The 23,091-nt window shown below is 41.5% G+C and overlaps 1 protein-coding gene across 2 annotated transcripts in view; it reads right to left on the bottom strand.

The window, feature by feature from the left end:
- The window catches only part of LOC126278416 (TRAF3-interacting protein 1), a 272,794-nt gene that overhangs the window by 144,659 nt on the left and 105,044 nt on the right, over window positions 1-23,091 (bottom strand). For both annotated transcript variants that reach the window (XM_049978524.1, XM_049978525.1), the window contains one exon: window positions 14,834-15,012. In XM_049978524.1, coding sequence (XP_049834481.1) covers window positions 14,834-15,012 — 179 coding nt within the window. The remainder of the gene's footprint in view (window positions 1-14,833; window positions 15,013-23,091) is intronic.

The following is a 23,091-nucleotide window of genomic DNA, read 5'->3' as shown; positions in this document are numbered from 1 at the left end:
ATTGAGTTTTTTTTTTTTAATTTGTGGCTGATAACTTTGAACTATTAAATACATATTAAAGAATACATTCAGCTGAGTGATAATGATGTTAATTTGTAGCCCAGAGTGTGTTGAACTAAATGCATTTTATCTGAAAGGCTTAGGCCAATCCACTACTGAATAATTGTAAAAAATGTAGATGCTTGTAAATACGGAAAAAAACACATATGGCTGCCACTTCAAAATAATAAACAATAAAAATATTTTTTAATATTTTTGTGACTACTAAACATTGGGGAATTCACCCAGCAAATATAAAATTTTCCTGGGATGATCAAGCTACCAATTATTTTTTTCTTGGACCACTTGGTATGTATTGACCCACCTTGATTACTCAACAGCACAACTTTTGAGGATTATTTATGTAGGTTAAAAATAAAAGTGAGCCTAGAATCGATCCCTGTAGCATTTGACAGATTATGTTCCCCCATTCTGAAGCTATTTTCCGGTGCAACATACAGTCTGTTGATGTAACTTTTTTCTTTCTGATATGGGCGCAAGATTCCATCCATGCAAGAGGGATGGCATTAATGCTGTAACACATCAGTTTGTTACATAAATATTTCGTAATCCACACAACTGAGCACTTTGTCAAGGTCAGAAAATATACCAACAAGGTATTTTTTCTTGTTTAGTTCTGCTAGCACTTCATTTGTAAGATCTTGTACGCTTTCCGTATGGAGAGTCCTGTATGAAAATTAAACTGAAATGAAGTTAACATGTTATTCTCAGTTAAACAAGTCAATATTTTATCACAGCCCACTTTCTCAAACATTTGAAAAGACTAGAAGGAATGATATGGGTCTACAATTACAGGTGGTCCCCTTATCAGCAATTTTTCAAATGGGTGCTATACTCTGATTGAAGTAACTTTGTGACAGAAATTTCAGCAATTAAATGGTGGGTGGGGGTCTGCCAGCCAATCTTAGTTCTTTCTTGAGTGCCACATGCTCACTGTGCTGTCTGTTTTGTAGGAATCAGTAGGCTTTGTCATTTTGCAAACACCTTCACCACACTGATAACACTTCAGGAGCCGGCACACTTTGTGCAGCTGAGGGCACACCGTGACAGCTAGCAGGACAAGCTTTGCAGCAAAGCCAACAGAGGGTGGCAGCTCCAGGCCATCTGGGACATTTGTTGAAGTACGCATCCTAGAAAATGCTAATGTGTAGGACTATATTCTTTTGTTGAAGCTGTGAGAGCAGCCAACCAAAAAGCTGTAGTTCTATGCAGTAGCCTATTTAGTTTGGCAGAGCACCCCTAGCAGGCAGAACGGTCACAGACTACAACTGTGGATCAACGGTGACATCATATGGGACTTCCCAGCTCCAGTACTCACCTCTTCTTGTCGATTTGCAAAGGCAATCTCGATGGCTTCCTAAAGAGTGGTAATTGGTGACTGTGTGTGACAGAAATATTTCGTGCTTTTGCAGCAAGCTGTACTTTGCGTTAGGCCCAATATGATTCACTGGTGTGAAATATCAGAGCAACATTGGCCCCCTTCCAAAGCCTTGACTGCAAGCTGGGACCTCGGTCGTACTACATCACATACATGGAACACTTCCTGGTTCATGACAGAAGACGTTATATGCTGCAACTTGTGTTCTTGCTGGCGACTGCAGGAACTGCCATTTATCAGTTTATACAGCAACTTTACCCAGAGGCCAAACCAAATTCACTCCATTATGCCATCCATAAGTCCAATTTGATCGAGTATTCTGACTCTCAGGTACACCCGTCAGCCACGCCACAAGTTCCTCAGCTATAATAAACAAACCTCAAAATCATATTGCAATTGTGTTGTAAGGCTCCAGGGACTGTCTTGGGAATGCTGATTCCAGTGCTCCAACCCACAATGAAATCAATCATACACCTCCACACTAGTTCAGGACATGGTGTAGGTGCAATCACCCAATGAAGCCTTGAGATGTGACCTGTTGAAGTTAAAACATCCCACCCTGCTTGCATGTTCAGTGATTATAAGGACATTTGAACAATCTCTGCAATCGTCAGCCTCCCTCCAAGATTCGGCATTACTGTTTGCCACCCGCCCACTCAGTCCTACATGTTAGGCTGCAAGAATGGAAAATTGACAAAGGTGCACAGACGACCAACTGCCCTCAACAATTATCTTCAGGTGCACAGTGCTTTCTCAGCCACCAACATCAGCAGAGTTGTTTTCATACAGTTAATTTTGCCTCTTCTAGCAAAACAGGTCATAAGGCAGAGGCATGCCATTTGAGCTTCATAACCTTTACGCAGGTTTCAAGCACGCATTTGATAGTCTCCATAGAGCACAAATGTTAAATGATTTTCTGCTGCTTGGTACACTTCAAAGTATGTCTCACTTATTCAAGCAACATTGGCTGGTTCTAAGGATGCAGTGTGAGTGGATGGAGAACTGAGCAACTGGTTTAGCATTAGTAAAGGAGTCAGACAAGGGGACACACTCTTTACAATGCTTTTCAATCTGACTCTAGAAGCAGCCATGCAGAAGCTTCAGATATATGGTTACATAGGCACAAAGTTGAATCAGATATGCACATATGCTGATGATGTAGCAATTATTAGTAGAAGAAGGGTATCACTAGAGAGGACTATATGCAAGCTGCAAAAAGCCACACAACCTAGAGCCCTTTCTATAAATGAAACAAAGACTAAGTACATGAATGTCACGAGGAAGGAAAATAAGAACTTGGATAGACTACCAGCAGATGGTTTCAATCTTGAACATGTACAGAACTTTGACTATTTGGCCTCCAATATTAACAGCACAAATTCCATTTCCGACTGAAATAAAACTGTGCAACCTAAGTGGTAATAGATGCTTCCACACATTTCAGAAATTGTTGGTCTCTAGGTTATTAAATAGGCAGCTGAAGCTGCCACTATATAAGGTCATGATCAGGGCAGTTGTAACCTACAGAGGTGAAACATGGATGCTAAGAAGTGTTGATGAGCAGCAGCTCAGGATATTTGAATGCAGAGTGCTACGTAAGATCTACGAGGCAGTTCAAGATAATAATGGTTTCTGGAGATCTGGGATGAGTACTGAGCTGGACCCCCTCATACAAGGAGCTGACATCATAAGAATTATAAAAAGTAGAAAAACAGCCTGGCTTGAATATGTCCAAAGGAAGGCTACTTGAAGAACAACTAAAAAGATTTTTGAATGGAGGCCAATTGAAAGAAGCCAGAACAGAAGGTCATGAATAAGGTGGATAGATGCTGTAGAAGAAGGTATAAAATCTCTCATAGTCCAAGGCTGGGAGAGTACTGTGAAGGAGAGGGCAGAATGGAGGAAACTTGTTGATGAGGCTAAAGCTCACACAGGGTGGAAGAAGAAGAACACCCCACTTTGCAGTTTTAGTAATGACCCCAAAACTGTGTGAGGATTTTTCTACACACGAGTTCAGTGTGGTGCCACCACACTCACAGTATGGAATTTGTGGTCACCTCCCAAGATGCTTCCAATGTCTTGTTTTGGATCTCTTTAATACATTAGGAGTGGGAATTCAGTACTCTTCAGAGACCGTGCAGGCAACTGAACAAACTGTGGACATTACAGACCTGAAATTTCCAACTGTATTTTCACTATAGTCTTCAGGGTCTCAAGCTTCAAGACACATATTAACCTACTATCAACGGCAACACCTAAATTTTTCATAGCACATAACATGCCATTCGCACTTAGGGAGAAACTACACAGTGAGTTATGATGACTCCAGGACAAAGTGTCCTCCTCCCTATTACTAACAGTAGATGGGCAACACCAACTGTGATAATGGAAAAACCCAACATAACACTTCATATCTGAGGGGACTTCAAAAGAATAGAAAATTCACACTCAGTGGTCAACTCATATCTGATTCCCAGGTTAGCAGAAGTCAGGACCAAGTCCACTTTGAGCCGCTTGTTTTATAAGGTAGACCTGAAAGACGCATATTTACAATTAACCTTGCATAAATAATCATGCTCAGCACTAATCATCAACATTCCACTTGGACCGTATCAGTACAATCACCAACTATTGGGAATATCTAGTGCTCCAGCCATATTCTAAAGATACCTGGAGAATTTAATCAAGGGCATTCTGAGAATGGTGAATTACATGGACAACATCTTCATTACAGGCATGTATGTCACAGACCTCATGAAGAATCTTGAACAACTCTTTTCAGTGTTTTCTCAATTGGATCTCCAGTGTAACATAGACAAAGGTGAATTTTTCGTGTGACAATTTGAGTGTCTTTAACACATATTCAGTGCCTCAGGAACCCACCCATACCCCTGTTACATGGATACCATCAAAAACTTGCCAGTACCCATGGATAGGTCACAACTTCGGTTGGTACAGGGGCAATTGAACTATTACCATTGGCTTATTTCACAGGCAACAGAGCTCTCTGAACCCCTCCATCAGTTGCTTCAGAAAAACATCGCATGGAAATAGTGATCTGAATGTGACAAGGCATTCCGAGACTTGAAACAGGCACTGTTACAACCAACCGGTATCACGGCATATAACCCAAACATTGCCTATACTGGCAAGTGACATCTCCAAGTATAGTGTGGGCACAGTTCTCTCCCATGTAATTAATGGGATCAATGGACCCATGTATCTGCATCAAAGATACAAAATTCAGCTCAGCGCAACTACAGCCAAATAGGAAATGAGGCCTTTGGCATCATTTTTTAAATAATAAATTTCCCTGACCATGAGGATGGATCGTTATTCATTCTCCTTGGAGACCATAAACCACTGCTACCCTTACCCAAGACCAGCAGCCAAACCAACCAAAATGTCAAGGGGCCTACAAAGGTGGAGCCTGTTCCTCTCTGGTTATACATATGATATCCAGTTCTGATCCACAAGACAACACACCGAGGTCAATTTGCTATTTGGCTGCCTGTAGGTTAGGACCCTGAGTTTGAGGCTCACCTGGAGGTGTACTTCTAGACAGATGCAGTTGCTGAAGAAGCTGTGGACAACTTCCCACTGAACCCATGACTCATCTGACATCACACAGCTTTGGACCCGGCATTGTAAGACCTCATCAGGTACATCAGTAGCGGCTACCCAGTGAATAAGAAGGCCTTACAACCCAGCTCTACAAGCATTCTGGACACAATGCCACAAGCTGTGTGTGATACGAGGCATCACACTCATCCACAGCAATAATGGTCGCACCAGGGTCCCCATTTCCACTACACTTTATCAGCAGCTCCCAGATATACTACATGGAAGACACTGGGATATGGTACCGTGTTCACAAAGCCACTCACAAGACATCACATCTACTGATGAAGTATCATGCTTATGGCTGCCAAGTGTACAACTTGTCAAAGTAAATAAGATGCCTCAAACCAATACTATTACCCTAATCCACCAGGCTTCCAACAAGTTAGTGGAAAGATCTGTCCATACTTTTAAAACACTAATGGCAAAGCTATGTCAGCATCGCCCTCTAGAAGAGGCAGAAGCTCTGTTCTTAGCCTCATATTGTAGCATACCCCAGGTTGGGAACCGTCTCCCCAATAGAAAAACTATACGGCCACCCTCACTGCAAAGAGCTCTCAATCCTTGATCCCCAGGTACAGGAAACACACATCAGATATGACAGGTGTCACAGATTCTCTCTCAAAGACCCAGTATGGGCACTTACTTTTTCATGAGGAGACCCCCCACTGGTTGTCAGCAAAAGTCACCCACCTTCTAGGCCGAGCAACAGTGATAGTATAATTCATAAACAGCACCCAATGCAGAAAACATATTAACTGAGTACATCCCCACTGTAGTCTGGTTTCACCACTAGACAATCTGACACAGGTCTCTGTTACAAACTCCCTTCGCTCCCAGCTTCAGGCAGTGTTGGCTTTGGTCACACAGCTTCAGGCTGTTGCCAATGGGCACCACCGTGGGGGTCCGGATGGGGGTTTGTCGGGGACGGCCAGCTCATCCCACGCATCACCCGATCGGACTACAACTGTGGCTGCCCGGGATACTGCTCACATTGAGGCTGATCCCTCACCTGTGGTAGAGTGGGAGGTCATCTTGAGGTGTGGCAGGGAGCGAAAGACATTCTGAAGGGCTGAACGGAAGGCCTCTCCAGTTTGTCTGAAGAACCAGTTTCAGGCTCTGTCTCCAGCTGATATTGATCTTCGGTCGGACATGGCTACTTGTCCTGTTCCAGAGGTTGCCCCTCAGTCTGCAAGATCCAGGTGGTCGCAGAGGGGGGTTACTGGTAGTTGGGAGCTCCAACATCAGGCGCATAACGGGGCCCCTTAGGGATATGGCAGCAAGAGAGGGGAAGAAAACCAATGTGCACTCCATGTGCATACCCGGGGGGAGTCATTCCAGATGTGGAAAGGGTCCTTCCGGATGCCATGAAGGGTACAGGGTGCACCCATCTGCAGGTCGTCAGTCATGTCGGCACCAATGATGTGTGTCGCTTTGGATCGGAGGAAATCCTCTCTGGCTTCCGGCGGCTATCTGATTTGGTGAAGACTGCCAGTCTTGCTAGCGGCATGAAAGCAGAGCTCACCATCTGCAGCATCGTCGACAGGACTGACTGCGGACCTATGGTGCAGAGCCGAGTGAAGGGTCTGAATTAGAGGCTGAGACAGTTCTGCGACCATATGGGCTGCAGATTCCTCGACTTGCGCCATAGGGTGGTGGGGTTTTGAGTTCCGCTGGATAGGTCAGGAGTCCACTACATGCAGAAAGTGGCTACACGGGTAGCAGGGGTTGTATGGCATGGACTGGGTGGTTTTTCAGGTTATATGGCCTCGGGCAAGTACAGAAAAAGCAACAGCCTCAAAGGCTGCAGGGCAAAGTCAGGACATGCGGGGACCAAGCAGCAATCAGTATTGTAATTGTAAACTGTTGAAGCGGCATTGGTAAAGTACCGGAACTTCAAGCGCTGATAGAAAGCACCGAAACTGAAATTGTTATAGATACTGAAAGCTGGCTGAAGCCAGAGATATATTCAGCCAAAATTTTTACAAAGGCACAGACGGTGTTTAGAAAGGATAGATTGCATGCAATCAGTGGTGGCGTGTTTGTCACTGTTAGTAGTAGTTTATCCTGTAGTGAAGTAGAAGTGAATAGTTCCTGTGAATTATTATGGGTGGAGGTTACACTCAACAACCGAGATAGGTTAATAATTGGCTCCTTTTACGGACCTCCCGACTCAGCAGCGTTAGTGGCAGAACAACTGAGAGAAAATCTGGAATACATTTCACATAAATTTTCTCAGCATGTTATAGTCTTAGGTGGAGATTTCAGTTAACCAGATATAGACTGGGACACTCAGATGTTTATGACGGGTGGTAGGGACAGAGCATCGAGTGACATTATGCTGAGTGCACTATCCGAAAATTGCCTCGAGCAATTAAACAGAGAACCGACTCATGGAGATAACATCTTGGACCTACTGATAACAAACAGGCCCAAACTTTTCAACTCTGTAAGTGCAGAACAGGGAATCAGTAATCATAAGGCTCATGCAGCATCCCTGAATATGGAAGTTAATAGGAATATAAAAAAAGGGAGGAAGGTTTATCTGTTTAGCAAGAGTAATAGAAGGCAGATTTCAGACTACCTAACAGATCAAAACGAAAATTTCTGTTCCGACACTGACAATGTTGAGTGTTTATAGAAAAAGTTCAAGGCAATCATAAAATGCATTTTAGACAGGTACGTAACGAGTAAAACTGTGAGGGACAGGAAAAACCCACCGTGGTTCAACAACAAAGTTAGGAAACTACTGCAAAAGCAAAGAGAGCTTCACTGCAAGTTTAAACGCAGCCAAAACATCTCAGACAAACAGAAGCTAAACGATGTCAAAGTTAGCGTAAGGATGGCTATGCATGAAGCGTTCAGTGAATTCTAAAGTAAAATTCTATCTACCGACTTGACAGAAAATCCTAGGAAGTTCTGGTCTTACGTTAAATCATTAAGTGGATCGAAACAGCATATCCAGACACTCCAGGATTATGATGGCAGTGAAGCAGAGGATGACATGCATAAAGCTGAAATACTAAACACCTTTTTCCAAAGCTGTTTCACAGAGGAAGACAGCACTACGGTTCCTTCTCTAAATCCTCGCACAAAGGAAAAAAAGGCTGACATCGAAATAAGTGTCCAAGGAATAGAAAAGCAACTGGAATCACTCAACAGAGGAAAGTCCACTGGACGCAAACTTCACAGAAAATTCCAAGATGTGCCACCATCTATCCATCTTTGTCCTGGGGAAAGGGGGAGGGGAGGGGAAGGGTCAATGCCACGATGTGACAGCTACCAGCTGTGCCGCACTGAGGAGCAAAGCCTCGCAGCAAAGCCGACAAAGGGTGGCAGCTGCAGGCCATCTGAGACATTTGTTGACGCGACAATCATGTGCGGAGCTATCTTCTACCACCAAAGCTGTCAGGGCAGCCAACTAAAAACGTGTAGCTCTATACAGTGGCCCGTTTAGTTCAGCACAAAGGCCCTCAAAAGCAGTATCATTACAGCCTACGACTGAGGATCACATGTGACATAACTTGGGACTTCGCAGCTCCGGTAATCACCTCACTGCATTGATCCACAACGGCATTCTGATTGGCTCTCTAGAGAGTGACAATTGGTGACTGTTCCATATTTTGTTCAAGTTACAGAAACTTTATTTAAGACTTAGAAATATTCCACTGCTTGCCTAGCAGAATATAACATTGCATTAGATTTCGAAAAAATTTGTTGCTAGCTCACCAGTACTGCACTCCATATTCTGAAGGAACTAATATTGCCATGTTCTGGAATGAAATTTAAAAGTTACTTTTCAGAAGCTTTTTTTTCAGTTAAGTCAAGTCAAGAAGAAACCTTATGTTGTGTAATTCATTTCTACGATTCTCCATAGAACTTGTACCATGTTTCTGTTGTTATAAAATTACTTCATGTTCATGAGACTGAGAATAAATGTGTTAATGGCTACCTGACCTTCCATGTCGGTTATTTCCACAATACCAGATACAATAAGCAGCACAATGGCAACACCACTCCCCACTACGGTAACATACCAATCACGCACAATGGCAACACCCCTCCCCACCATGGTACTCCATCAACTACACACAATGGCAACGCCACTCCCCACCACGGTAATCCATCAACCACAAAGTAATTTATACTACAGTAGATTACAGCCTGTCAGAAATATGCTCTGGATTATTCTTTGGTTCAAAAGATAGTTTATGGGTAATTTTATCAAGTCAGCACAAGATTTTAACATTCTGCTAGGATCATTATCCTAGCCAGCAGAATGAATTATTACTTTTCAGTGATCTGATCAGTTCTGTACTAGCCTTTGGGTGTGTAATTTTGAAACTGTCTGTCGATAGCTTCAAAGGACGGAGAGAGGTTGTGGATAAATTGAAGCTATGAAGGCCAATCATGCCTTGACAGCTCAGCCGATAAGGGTACTGTTTGCAAAAGGCAACATTCCATGTTTGGGTCCTGGTCCAGCACACGATTTTAATCTGCCAGGAAATTTCAAAACAGTACAAAACCCACTTTAGATTGAATAACTGATTCTGTTTACAAATAAAGTGAATGACACTGAACCCATTACAGATCATTTATAATTCTAACCTGAACTGTACAAATTTCAGTAGTTACACACTGTATCTCAGAAATGAGAATCAAAGTACATAAAGTTATCTAAACTGCTCCGTGTATACAAATGCCATATCAGTATTCCCTAGCACTGTGAAGAAGACTATTTGATTAACTGTGTAAAAAATATTGCCAAGGAAAACTCACGACGTGCACAATGAATTCTATTAAACCTTCAGTTACTGTTTCTGTTATTTCTTTTTCAGTATCCACACTGTGCTAGACTAGCTACATTATTCATAATCTAGCAAGGAATTAGTCCATTTAGCACAAGAATTTGTAATGCACCATTGGCCATTAAATTTGCAGCACCATAAAGAATCTTGCAACAAAAGTCAAATCGATATGCACAACATGCTAGAATATGCATGCAATTAGTATTTCAGCACTATCACACAAAGTAAATAAGAGTAATGCCATCAACATTGTGTGTACAAAGAAAGAGTGCACAATAGTCTTCCCACTGAGACATTGCATTTTAATGCTGTTTGTTTGTGAAAAGCTCATGTTATGCCTCACAAAGGAGGAGAAATGTCTGCTGGCACATTTTGGGATCCAGTAGTGGCACAAGTTTGGCCTAGTGAGACTGTGTTTTGTTACACTGCAATATTGCAGTTTGCATTGATTGAGATTTCACAACTCTCATGTGAATATGGAATATGGTTCACAATAGTGTAATACTTTAGAGATAAGGCAGCTCATTATGTTAAGTATCAGTTCCTTCATTTGTTAACCAGAAAGTGGTACCAATCAACACACTTTTGTCCTTTTTATACACAGAGTTCATTTAACGGTGTAACACAACAGACTGAGATTCATGTATTGTAGTATACAATAGTGCCAATGCCCTTGCCGCAATGGTAACACCGGTTCCCACCAGATCACCAAAGTTAAGCACTGTCAGGTTGGGCTAGCACTTAGATGGGTCACCATCCAGTCTGTTGAGAGTTGTTAGCAAGCAGTGTGCACTCAGCCCTTGTAAGGCAAAACTGTGGAGCTACTTGATTGAGAATTGGTCTTGGAAATTGACATATGACAGGGAGAGTGGTGTGCTGACCACATGCCCTTCCATATCCACATCAAATGATGCCTATCAGCTGAGGGTGACACAGTGGCTGGTCAGTACTGCTGGGCCTTCATGGCCTGTTTGAGATGAGTTTTAGTTTTTAGTATACAATAAATATCCTTGATAAAGATCTTAATAAACTGTAATTTTTATGTAAACTCTCATTAGTGTTCAAATCTGAACTTATACCCATCATTGTATAACTACATTAGAAACAATATTTAACAATGGAAACCACAGGTAGGAGTTAATCTATGCAAGAGAATACTTTATGAGGATGCTATAAAATGATGAATCTATGTGATTACGATTTAAACAGTTCTCACATTATTAGTCTCCAGTATTTATTAATAATTAATTAATTTATTTATTTTGCATAAAATAATAAAGTTTTGGGATTTAAGTCAGCATTACTATAGAAATTTGGAACCTCAATATATTTTAGTGAAAATTTACATATTTGTATCTTAATTGTTAATGATATTATGAAAAGAATAGTTGCTACTCACCATGTAGTGGAGATGCTGCATTGAAGATAGGCACAACAAAAAGACTGCCACAAAAAAAATTTCACCCAACAAGAGTTTGTCATAAACAGACAAAAAACACACACAAAGGCACATGTGCACAAACGCAAGTCACACACACATGACCACAGTATCCGTCAGCTGAAGCCAGAAGACAGCAGCAGCAACAGCGTATGATGGGAGAGGGAGCTGAGTGGGGATAAGTACAAGCCTGGGGCAGGGGAAGGGGAGGGGGGACAGCAGGGTAAGTGTAGGGGTAAAGTGTTCTACATCTACATCCATACTCTGCAAGCCACCTGACGGTGTGTGGTGGAGGGTACCCTGAGTACCTCTCATTGGTTCTCCCTTCTATTCCATCCCTCTATTGCATCAATGCACCCAGTCTTTGGGGACCATGCAGGGAGAGAGGGTAGGACACCTAGGTGCAGTCGGCAGGAGGCTACGTTGACGGCGGGGGAGAGAGCAGGACAGCAGAAAAAGAGAGAAGAAAAAGACTGGGTGCATTGATGGAATAGAGGGTTGTGTTGTGCTGGAGTGGAGACAGGGAAGGACTAGACAGACCAGGACAATGACTAACGAAGCTTGGGGCCAGGAGGGTCATGGGGACAAGAAGAGTGCCCTTCTGCACAATTCTGAAAAACTCGTGTTGTTGGGAAGATCTAGATGGCACAGGCTGTGAAGCAACCACTGAAATGAAGAAAGTCGTTTTGAGTGGTGTACTCAGCAACAGGGTGGTCCAGTTGTTTTTTGGCCACAGTTTGGTCGGTCACTATATATGTGGACAGACAGCATGTTGGTTGTAATGCCCATGTAGAATGCAGTGCAATGTTTGCAACTGAGCTTGTAAATTACATAACTGGTTTCACAGGTAGCCCTGCCTTCAATGGGGTAGGTAAGTTTGTGTTCGGACTGGAGTAGTTGGCGGTGGGAGGATGTATGGGACAGGTCTTGCATATAGGTCTATTACAGGGATGTGATCCATGAGGCAAGGTGTTGGGAGCAGGGGTTGAGTAGGGATGGGCAAGGATATTGTGCAGCTTCGGTGAGCAGCGGAATACCACAGTAGGGGATGGGGTGCAGGAGGGGGGGGGGGGGGGGGCTGAGAACGATAGTGGGCAGAGGACATTTCTCACTTCAGGACAGGATGAGAGGTAGTCGAAACCCTGGTGGAGAATGTAATTCAGATGCTTCAATACTGGGTGGTACAGCGTTATAAGGGGAATGCTCTTCTGTGGCTGGACTGAGGGACTTTTGGAGGTGGAGGGTGACTGAAAAGGTAAGGCATGGGAGATTTGCTTTTGTACCAGGTTGGGAGGGTAATTACTGTTGGTAAAGGCCTCAGTGAGACTTCGGTAAATTTAGAGAGGGACCACCCGTTACTGCAGATACAAAAACCACACTGGCCTGTATGAAAGGGACTTCTTGGTATGGAATGGGTAGCAACTGTTGAAGTTGAGGTATTGCTGGTGGTTGGTATGTTTGATATGGACAGAGGTAATGATGTAGCCATCTTTCAGGTGGAGGTCAACATCTAGGAATGTAGCATGTTGGGTTCAGTAGGGCCAGGTGAAGCAAATAAGGGAGAAGCTTTTGAGGTTCTGTAGGAATGTGGATAAGTACCCTAATCCTCAATCCAGATTATGAATATATCACCAATGAATCTATATCAGGGGAGGGGTTTAGGATTCTGGGTGTTTTGGAAGGATTCCTTTAGACAACCCATGAACAGGTTGGTATAGGTGGTGCCATTCATGTGGTTATAGCTGTACCCTGGATTTCACTGTAGGTAATGCCTTCCAAGGAGATGTAGTTGTGGGTGTGGATATAGTTGGTCATGACGACAAGGAAGGAGGTTCTTGGTTTGTTTCCCGTCGGGCACTGGGGAAGGTGGTCTTCAATAGCAGTAAGACCATCGGCATTAGGGATGCTGGTGTAAAGTGAGGTGGCATCAATAGTGACAAGCAGAACACCATGTGGTAAAGGGACAAGAACTGTGGAGAGTTGGTGCAGGAAATGGTTGGTGTCTTTTATATGAAGGGTAGGTCCTGGGTGATGAGAGCAGAGATTCTCTCAGTGGTCGCAGAGTAACCAGCCACAATGGGGCATCCTGGGTGGTTGGGTTTATGGACATTACGAGGCATGCAGAAGGTAGGAGTGTGAGGAGTGGTAGGGGTGAGGAGAGAGACGGACTCTGGAGAGAGGTTTTGGGATGGGCCCAGTCTTTAGTTGAGTCTTATTTTCTTTACTCACTTTCCCCAGCCCTAGTGTATAGCCCTTTTACTCATAACTTTTTGTTATTATGCTTGGTATTCTGTGGGTATGAAGGTCTGTCTTATACATGTACAGTGTTATTCGTGTTGTGTTTATCATTTTAAGCCTAACTACGCTTTTTACAATAAGATGTTTTTGGCCTGCAAGGATGAGTTTATATATAGGTACCAATCCAAGCAATTTGCATCATTCTCCTACCACACCTCACTTCTCATTGTTTTACTACTCAATCTTTAGATATATTTTTATATATCATCTGTAAACTTTGTTTTAATTGAATTTTTATCTTATGTCTCCTTAGTCTGTCACACTCACTTTTAGGCATTTTTACCAGTTCCCCAGATCTGCATGTTATTTTATTACTCTAGTACATATTGATCTTGTGAACCACACTTACATAAGCAGGCAGACCAGTCAACCCTCATTTCCTGCTCTTTTGCAGCTATTTACTGTGGTCCCCTACCTCACTGGCTCCTACATCAGTTGCTTTCACCATTGTGGTCAGCTGGCTTCTGGGCCATGTGCACTAATCACTTCTATGTCATGCTGTCCAAGTGGGTGCTGTAGTTGCTGGACCTATGTGTCAGTTTTGTTACTTATTTATTTACAGTATTATTGAGTTCCTTTCTGTCCAGAATCCTCCCCAAAGCTTGCATTTTTGTTCCAGTTCCATGTGCTTTGCCCGCATCTCGTGGTCGTGCGGTAGCGTTCTCGCTTCCCACGCCCGGGTTCCCGGGTTCGATTCCAGGCGGGGTCAGGGATTTTCTCTGCCTCTTGATGGCTGGGTGTTGTGTGATGTCCTTAGGTTAGTTAAGTTTAAGTAGTTCTAAGTTCTAGGGGACTGATGACCATAGATGTTAAGTCCCATAGTGCTCAGAGCTATTTTTTTCCATGTGTTCGTTTGATATGGGTGTTACCCCTAATGACTCACTGGCCTAACCACCACACATCTGCGTCTTCATAATTACTCGTATGTGAGCACACCACTTTCCGCAGCTGTAGCTTTCATTTTTTAGTACCTCAAGCACACAGTACTTGTACATTAGGTGGCCCCTCCTACTGTTTGCAGTTGTTGGCACCTGAAGGTGACACTTTAAGCTTCGAAACCAGTAATGGAAAAATATTTAGAAAATTGCTAGTGACTGAAGTGGATTTTTATTCTGTACATATGTTCCTCAGTTCCAGATGTTCGAATGATCAACTATTCTGATACTAGATATTCTGGTCTGGATGTGTTAACGTTTCCCACTTACTGGTCAGTGATAAGTTTCAACTTACCTCTCCACTGTGTGACCTTCTGATCTCTTATTTCCAGTTGTTTTCAAATGTTTTGATTCAACATTTTGTGAGGATGATTTCTTCATAGAAGGCTCTTTGCTCTCTCGAATCTTGTGTTCCCGGGAAGATGTCTTTGAATGCGTTCCTTTCTTATCACTTGGTTTCTTTTTTCCTTCATCCTGGAAAGATATAACTTGCTGTTAATCTAACATACTATAGGAACTATAAAGAAACACATTACCACAAAACAAAAATGACAAGTTGTGTACAGTCAAAACAGGCTACACACAAACACACACAACTAACCAAAAAACCAAAAAATATAAAGGTATGCAACCACTTACAGTAGATGAAAAACGCCACACTTCTACGCCTTATTCATGACTGCAGGTACTCCATTTGTCTTTGTAAATATGTCCTACTCATCCCAGGGTCTGGGAGATTGATCAATCTCTAATCTCCCCCAACACACCTCTCTTTCCTACCACATGAAGGCATTAAGAGTTCTGAAAGCTAGGATAGCTTTTTGTACTTTTATACCTGTGTATTGGCATAACTGGGATTTCATCTCCTGGAAGTAAGTACTAGCCAACCTTGCACTTTCAGCTCCCTCAAGTACAATCTCAGAAATATCAAAAAAATCTTTAAATTTTAAATTTTTGTCCTTTATTTTCATTTCATGTGAATTAAAGACAAAACAGGAATATATGAAATAAACACATGTGGATTTACACATTAAAATTCTAGCTGCTTCTAACATCTCTTCAGCCTCTCAGTGATAGTTTTAACCAAAGAGCAAATATTTTAGGGCTGGAAGAGCAATGTAAAGGTGAAAAAATGCCAACGAAGAATCATTTAGCTGCACTCCTTATTGACTATTATAAGGTACAGATGGCAATAATGTAAATATTGGTTTAGAGGACACCAGTCTCTCATTGACATTAGTCTGAGACAGCTTCAGTGACTTGGTACCAAAAATATGGGCAGAAAAAGACATGAAGGAATGAGGAAATAATTTTAGAAACATTGTTCACGAGTCTTTGCTACGATGTTGTTTTTCCAAGAAGTATTTTAAGAATTCTTGAGATGAAAAAATGTGTTTTTAGCATATGAAGCGAGATACATGTTTACTTCAAGCAGTGTCTGAGCATTATCAGTACATGCTATCTTGTGAATCCCCTACAAAATTAAACATTGTGCCATATTGATCAGATGAAAATGCTGAGTTTAGTTGTATAAGACCAACTGAAGTAAATATAATGATCACCAGCCTGTATTGGTCACCAAATGGAGAAATAAATGTATTTTTTGAACATTTTGTATTAGTGGTTATGAGACTTTTTAAGTTTAAAACCAAGTTTATTGCCTGTGGAGATTTTAGTATTGAAATGGGAGATTCAAAGCAACAAGACTCCAGAGCATTTTTTAATATTTTAAGATCTTTAAACTTAGATTACACAAACAAGTGTCCTACTTGTAATGATGCATTTCTAGAAAATATTATTGTTAAGTTACAAAGAGAGGAATATGTAGCGAGCCTGGCTGATGGAGTAATTTCAGATCATACTCCAGTGTTTTTAACACTTTACCATAAGCAACCAACATAGTCAAATGAATCTAGTGTGGCACAGATAAGAAGACAAAGAGAGGACCACAATGCATTATTTATTGACAAGTTAATGGAAAAAACTGGGATTCTGTTTATCAGTGTCAAAAAAAGATTGGAGCTGAATATGATTTTTCTGACTTTTTAAATTAAATATAGAGACTTACGGCTTTCATGTTCCCATTAGAAAAATTATCTCCTCAAATAAATGTAAAAATACAAAAATTGACTGATATACAAGAGAAATGTCAGAAATTAGAGAAAACATGCTCATACAGGATTAAATATATAATATAAAAGTGGGAATAACTGGTGGACTGAACAGAGGGATCTGGATTATGGTGCTTACCTTAGAAGTAGAAAGTATTACAAAACTAGGCTCATACAACAACAAAAATGTGAAAGGTATACAGAAGGTGCTCCAAATAAGTGTAAGGCAATATGGGAAGTTATCAGACGAGATAATTCTTCCAGCCAGAAAACTCAAACTCATCTTGATCCAGGAGAACTGAATGACTGCTTTGTCACATCAGCCACATAATCAGAGGCAAAATTAAGGTCACAGAACATTTGCATGGGATATGATTGGTCCCATGCTGTCTGAAGGGCCTTTGTTTGTAAAATTTAAAATTTTCCCAGCGAATCAACTGTTTTCCCATCAGATTTCGGGCTTGCAGTTGGTCGTCAACCGGCTGCAAGCCCGAAATCTTTTTGAACGGGCCTTTGTTTCATTGGCATAAAACTACGGCCGAGAAGGTGTGTAAAACTTTTCCACATTACCTAATTCCAAAAATGTGGAATCTTATTGGATGTCTAATTATGTTGTTAAATGAATGGTTCACTTGATAAGTAAGCCACTGCATGTTATTTTTAATAACTGTTTAGAGTATAGAGTTTTTCCAGATTGACTCAAAACCTCAAATTTATCACTATATTCAAAACAGCTGATAAACAACTCCCCACAGAACTAACTGGCAGCTTCAATAGGGCCAATATTTTCCAACATATTTGACTCACTCATGTTCATTCAATTAAGAAATTATTTTGAAAAGCGTGTTCATCTTTGCAACCATCGGTGTGGATTTCAGCCGGGTAAAAATACCACTGCGCTGTTCTGGAAATTGTTGATCAGACTTTAACAGCTTTTAAAAATAAAAATACAGTGTCACTTGTATGATGTGATCAAATAAAGCAGTTGACTGCATTCCTTTTAACATATAAATAACAAAATTAGAGTTTATGGTGTACAAAAATCTACAACAGCAGTAATTTCGCCCTATTTGAAATCTGTCTCAATTACAAATAGACACTTCCCTCTTAGTAGAAATTGATACACATGTTCTACAAGGCTCTGTCATTGGCCACTTCTTTTTCACTGCGGCTGTCAATCACCTGCCTCACTGTGTATCACAGTCAGTTATCTGGTATGCTGATGATACAACTTTACTTACTTCACATCATGGCTTCCCAATTCTTGATAATACTGTGCGAGACACTCTTGACTCTGCAATAATTTGGTTTGCAGCCAATAAACTTGTTTGTAATCCAGACAAAACCCAAAAGTTTATAATAAGATTGTCTAAGGATGTGGATAATAAATGTGTCAAGCTCTTAGGAAAACATATTCATGCCAAACTCAATTGGGAAGAGCATATCAACTAAGTCTCAAAAAGATTTCATGAGTGTACTATCTTATGTGGAATTATTATCTCTGTATAACATATACATTTTTGGTTATATACATGGAAGAATCCTGGAGATACTAAAAGGTATCAGATAGATTGTATAATGGTAAGACAGAGATTTAGGAATCAGGTTTTAAATTGTAGGACATTTCCAGGGGCAGATGTGGACTCTGACCACAATCGATTGGTTATGACCTGTAGATTAAATATATATAATAAATATAAATATATAATAAATATAAATATAATAATTCCAATCCCAAAGAAAGCAGGTGCTGACAGATGTGAAAATTACCGAACTATCAGTTTAATAAGTCATAGCTGCAAAATACTAATGCGAATTCTTTACAGACGAATGGAAAAACTGGTAGATGCAGACCTCGGGGAGGATCAGTTTGGATTCTGTAGAAATGTTGGAACACGTGAGGCAATACTGACCTTACGACTTATCTTAGAAGCAAGATTAAGGAAAGGCAAACCTACGTGTCTAGCATTTGTAGACTTAGAGAAAGCTTTTGACAATGTTGACTGGAATACTCTCTTTCAAATTCTGAAGGTGGCAGGGGTAAAATACAGGGAGTGAAAGGCTATTTACAATTTGTACAGAAACCAGATGGCAGTCATAAGAGTCGAGGGGCATGAAAGGGAAGCAGCGGTTAGGAAAGGAGTGAGACAGGGTTGTAGCCTATCCCTGATGTTATTCAATCTGTATATTGAACAAGCAGTAAAGGAAACAAAAGAAAATTTTGGAGTAGGTATTGAAGTCCATCGAGAAGAAATAAAAACTTTGAGGTTCACCGATGACATTGTAATTCTGTCAGAGACAGCAAAGGACTTGGAAGAGCAGTTGAATGGAATGGACAGTGTCTTGAAAGGAGGATATAAGACAAACATCCTTCTCACCCATGACTATTAAATTTTCGTTTCCCTTCACTATCTGAATAATTTCTTTAATTTCATCATACATTTCTTCTATTTCTTCGTTTTCTGCTGAGCTAGTTGGCATATAAACTTGTACTACTGTAGTAGGTGTGGGCTTCGTATCTATCTTGGCCACAATAATGCGTTCACTATGCTGTTTGTAGTAGCTTACCCGCATTCCTATTTTCCTATTCCTTATAAAACCTACTCCCGCATTACCCCTATTTGATTTTGTATTTATAACCCTGACTAAAGTCTTGTTCATCCTGCCACCGAACTTCACTAATTCCCACTATATCTAACTTTAACCTATCCATTTCCCTTTTTAAATTTTCTAACTTACCTGCCTGGTTAAGGGATCTGACATTCCACGCTCCGATCCGTAGAATGCCAGTTTTCTTTCTCCTGATAACGTCATCCTCTTGAGTAGTCCCCGCCCGGAGATCCGAATGGGGGACTATTGTACCCAAGAGGACGCCATCATCATTTAATCATACAGTAAAGCTGCATGCCCTCGAGAAAAATGACGGCCGTAGTTTCCCCTTGCTTTCAGCCGTTCGCAGTACCAACACAGCAAGGCCGTTTTGGTTATTGTTACAAGGCCAGATCATTCAATCATCCAGACTGTTGCCCTTGCAACTACTGAAAAGGCTGCTGCCCCTCTTCAGGAACCACACGTTTGTCTGGCCTCTCAACAGATACCCCTCCGTTGTGGTTGCACCTACAGTACGGCTATCTGTATCGCTGAGGCACGCAAGCCTCCCCACCAACGGCAAGGTCCATGGTTCAATGGGGGGAGAATAACATTAAGGAATGTGTTATCAGGGAAACAATTCATGAGCACGACACTAGAATTAAGGCAGACATTGAAATCCCAAGGCTCAGGCTTGAAATAACATGAAACTCCCATAAAGTGAATGCCCTCAAAATTTTTAACAAGATGCCTCTTGCTACTCAATCTACAAATACATCTACATCTACATCCATACTCCGCAAGCCACCTGACGGTGTGTGGCGGAGGGTACCCTTAGTACCTCTATCGGTTCTCCCTTCTATTCCAGTCTCGTATTGTTCGTGGAAAGAAGGATTGTCGGTATGCTTCTGTGTGGGCTCTAATCTCTCTGAATTTATCCTCATGGTCTCTTCGCGAGATATATGTAGGAGGGAGCAATATAGTTCTTGACTCTTAGGTGAAGGTATGTTCTCGAAACTTTAACAGCAGTCCGTACCGAGCTACTGAGCGTCTCTCCTGCAGAGTCTTCCACTGGAGTTTATCTATCATCTCCGTAACGCTTTCGCAATTACTAAATGATCCTGTAACGAAGCGTGCTGCTCTCCGTTGGATCTTCTCTATCTCTTCTATCAACCCTATCTGGTACAGATCCCACACTGTTGAGCAGTATTCAAGCAGTGGGCGAACAAGCGTACTGTAACCTACTTCCTTTGTTTTCGGATTGCATTTCCTTAGGATTCTTCCAATGAATCTCAGTCTGGCATCTGCTTTACCGACGATCAACTTTATATGATCATTCCATTTTAAATCACTCCGAATGCGTACTCCCAGATAATTTATGGAATTAACTGCTTCCAGTTGCTGACCTGCTATTTTGTAGCTAAATGATAAGGGATCTATCTTTCTATGTATTCGCAGCACATTACACTTGTCTACATTGAGATTCAATTGCCATTCCGTGCACCATGCGTCAATTCGCTGCAGATCCTCCTGCATTTCAGTACAATTTTTCATTGTTGCAACCTCTCGATACACCACAGCATCATCTGCAAAAAGTCTCAGTGAACTTCTGATGTCATCCACCAGGTCATTTATGTATATTGTGAATAGCAACGGTCCCATGACACTCCCCTGCGGCACACCTGAAATCAGTCTTACTCCGGAAGACTTCTCTCCATTGAGAATGACATGCTGCGTTCTGTTATCTAGGAACTCCTCAATCCAATCACACAATTGGTCTGATAGTCCGTATGCTCTTACTTTGTTCATTAAACGACTGTGGGGAACTGTGTCAAACGCCTTGCGGAAGTCAAGAAACACGGCATCTACCTGTGAACCCGTGTCTATGGCCCTCTGAGTCTCGTGGACGAATAGCGAGAGCTGGGTTTCACATGATTGTCTCTTTCGAAACCCAAGCTGACTCCTACAGAGTAGATTTCTAGTCTCCAGAAAAGTCATTATACTCGAACATAATATGTGTTCCAAAATTCTACAACTGATCGACGTTAGAGATATAGGTCTATAGTTCTGCACATCTGTTCGACGTCCCTTCTTGAAAACGGGGATGACCTGTGCCCTTTTCCAATCCTTTGGAATGCTTCGCTCTTCTAGAGACCTATGCTACACCGCTGCAAGAAGGGGGGCAAGTTTCTTCGCGTACTCTGTGTAAAATCGAACTGGTATCCCATCAGGTCCAGCGGACTTTCCTCTTTTGAGCGATTTTAATTCTTTCTCTATCCCTCTGTCATCTATTTCGATATCTACCATTTTGTCATCTGTGCAACAATCTAGAGAAGGAACTACAGTGCAGTCTTCCTCTGTGAAACAGCTTTGGAAGAAGACATTTAGTATTTCGGCCTTTAGCCTGTCGTCCTCTGTTTCAGTACCATTTTGGTCACAGAGTGTCTGGACATTTTGTGTTGATCCACCTACCACTTTGACATAGGACCAAAATTTCTTAGGATTTTCTGCCAAGTCAGTACATAGAACTTTACTTTCAAATTTATTGAATGCCTCTCGCATAGCCCTCCTCACACTACATTTAGCTCCGCGTAATTTTTGTTTGTCTGCAAGGCTTTGGCTATGTTTATGTTTGCTGTGAAGTACCCTTTGCTTCCACAGCAGTTTTCTAACTCGGTTGTTGTATCACGGTGGCTCTTTTCCATCTCTTACGATCTTGCTTGGCACATACTCATCTAACGCATATTCTACGATGGTTTTGAACTTTGTCCACTGATCCTCAACACTGTCTGTACTTGAGACAAAACTTTTGTGTTGAGCCACCAAGTACTCTGAAATCTGCTTTTTGTCACTTTTGCTAAACAGAAAAATCTTCCTACCTTTTTTAATATTTCTATTTACGGCTGAAATAATCGATGCAATAACCACTTTATGATCGCTGATTCCCTGTTCTGCATTAACTGATTCAAATAGTTCGGGTCTGTTTGTCACCAGAAGGTCTAATATGTTATCGCCACGAGTAAGTTCTCTGTTTAACTGCTCAAGGTAGTTTTCAGATAAAGAACTTCAAAAAATTTCACTGGATTCTTTTTCCCTGCCACCCGTTATGAACGTTTGAGTCTTCCAGTCTATATCCAGCAAATTAAAATCTCCACCCAGAACTATAACATGGTGGGGAAATCTACTCGAAATATTTTCCAAATTATTCTTCAGGTGCTCAGTCACAACAGCTGCTGAGCCCGGAGGCCTATAGTGACATCCAATTACCATGTCTGAGCCTGCTTTAACCATGACCTTCACCCAAATCATTTCTCAATTCGGATCTCCGTCAATTTCCTTCGATACTATTGCACTTCTTATCGCTATGAACACACCTCCCCCTTCACTGTCCAGCCTATCTCTGCAGTATACATTCCAATCTGAGTTTAGGATTTCAATACTGTTTACGTCTGGTTTCAGCCAACTTTCTGTCCCTAGTACTATATGGGCGTTGTGACCGTTTATTAATGAGAGCAGTTCTGGGACCTTTCTATAGACGCTCCTGCAGTTTACTATTAGCACATTAATATTGTCATTCCCTGTTGCACTTTCATTGTCATTCCCTTGCCATTTAAAAAATTAAAATTAAAGTTCTATGACAGCCTAACAAAAAATCAAAGTTACAATATGAAAGAGTTCTGCAGTATGGATAATATTGGTATTAATACACTATGTGGTCAAAAGTATCCGGACACTCCCAAAACCATACTTTTTCATATTAGGTGCATTGTGCTCCCACCTATTGCCAAGTACCCCATAGCAATCACCTCAGTAGTCATTAGACATCATGAGTGAGCAGAATGGGGCACTCCGC

This window comes from Schistocerca gregaria, chromosome 6 (genome assembly GCF_023897955.1).
Source record: "Schistocerca gregaria isolate iqSchGreg1 chromosome 6, iqSchGreg1.2, whole genome shotgun sequence".
Taxonomy (NCBI): Eukaryota; Metazoa; Arthropoda; class Insecta; order Orthoptera; family Acrididae; genus Schistocerca; species Schistocerca gregaria.
The sequence above is the reverse complement of the archived record's forward strand: the minus strand, read 5'-3'. Positions and strand labels throughout refer to the sequence as shown.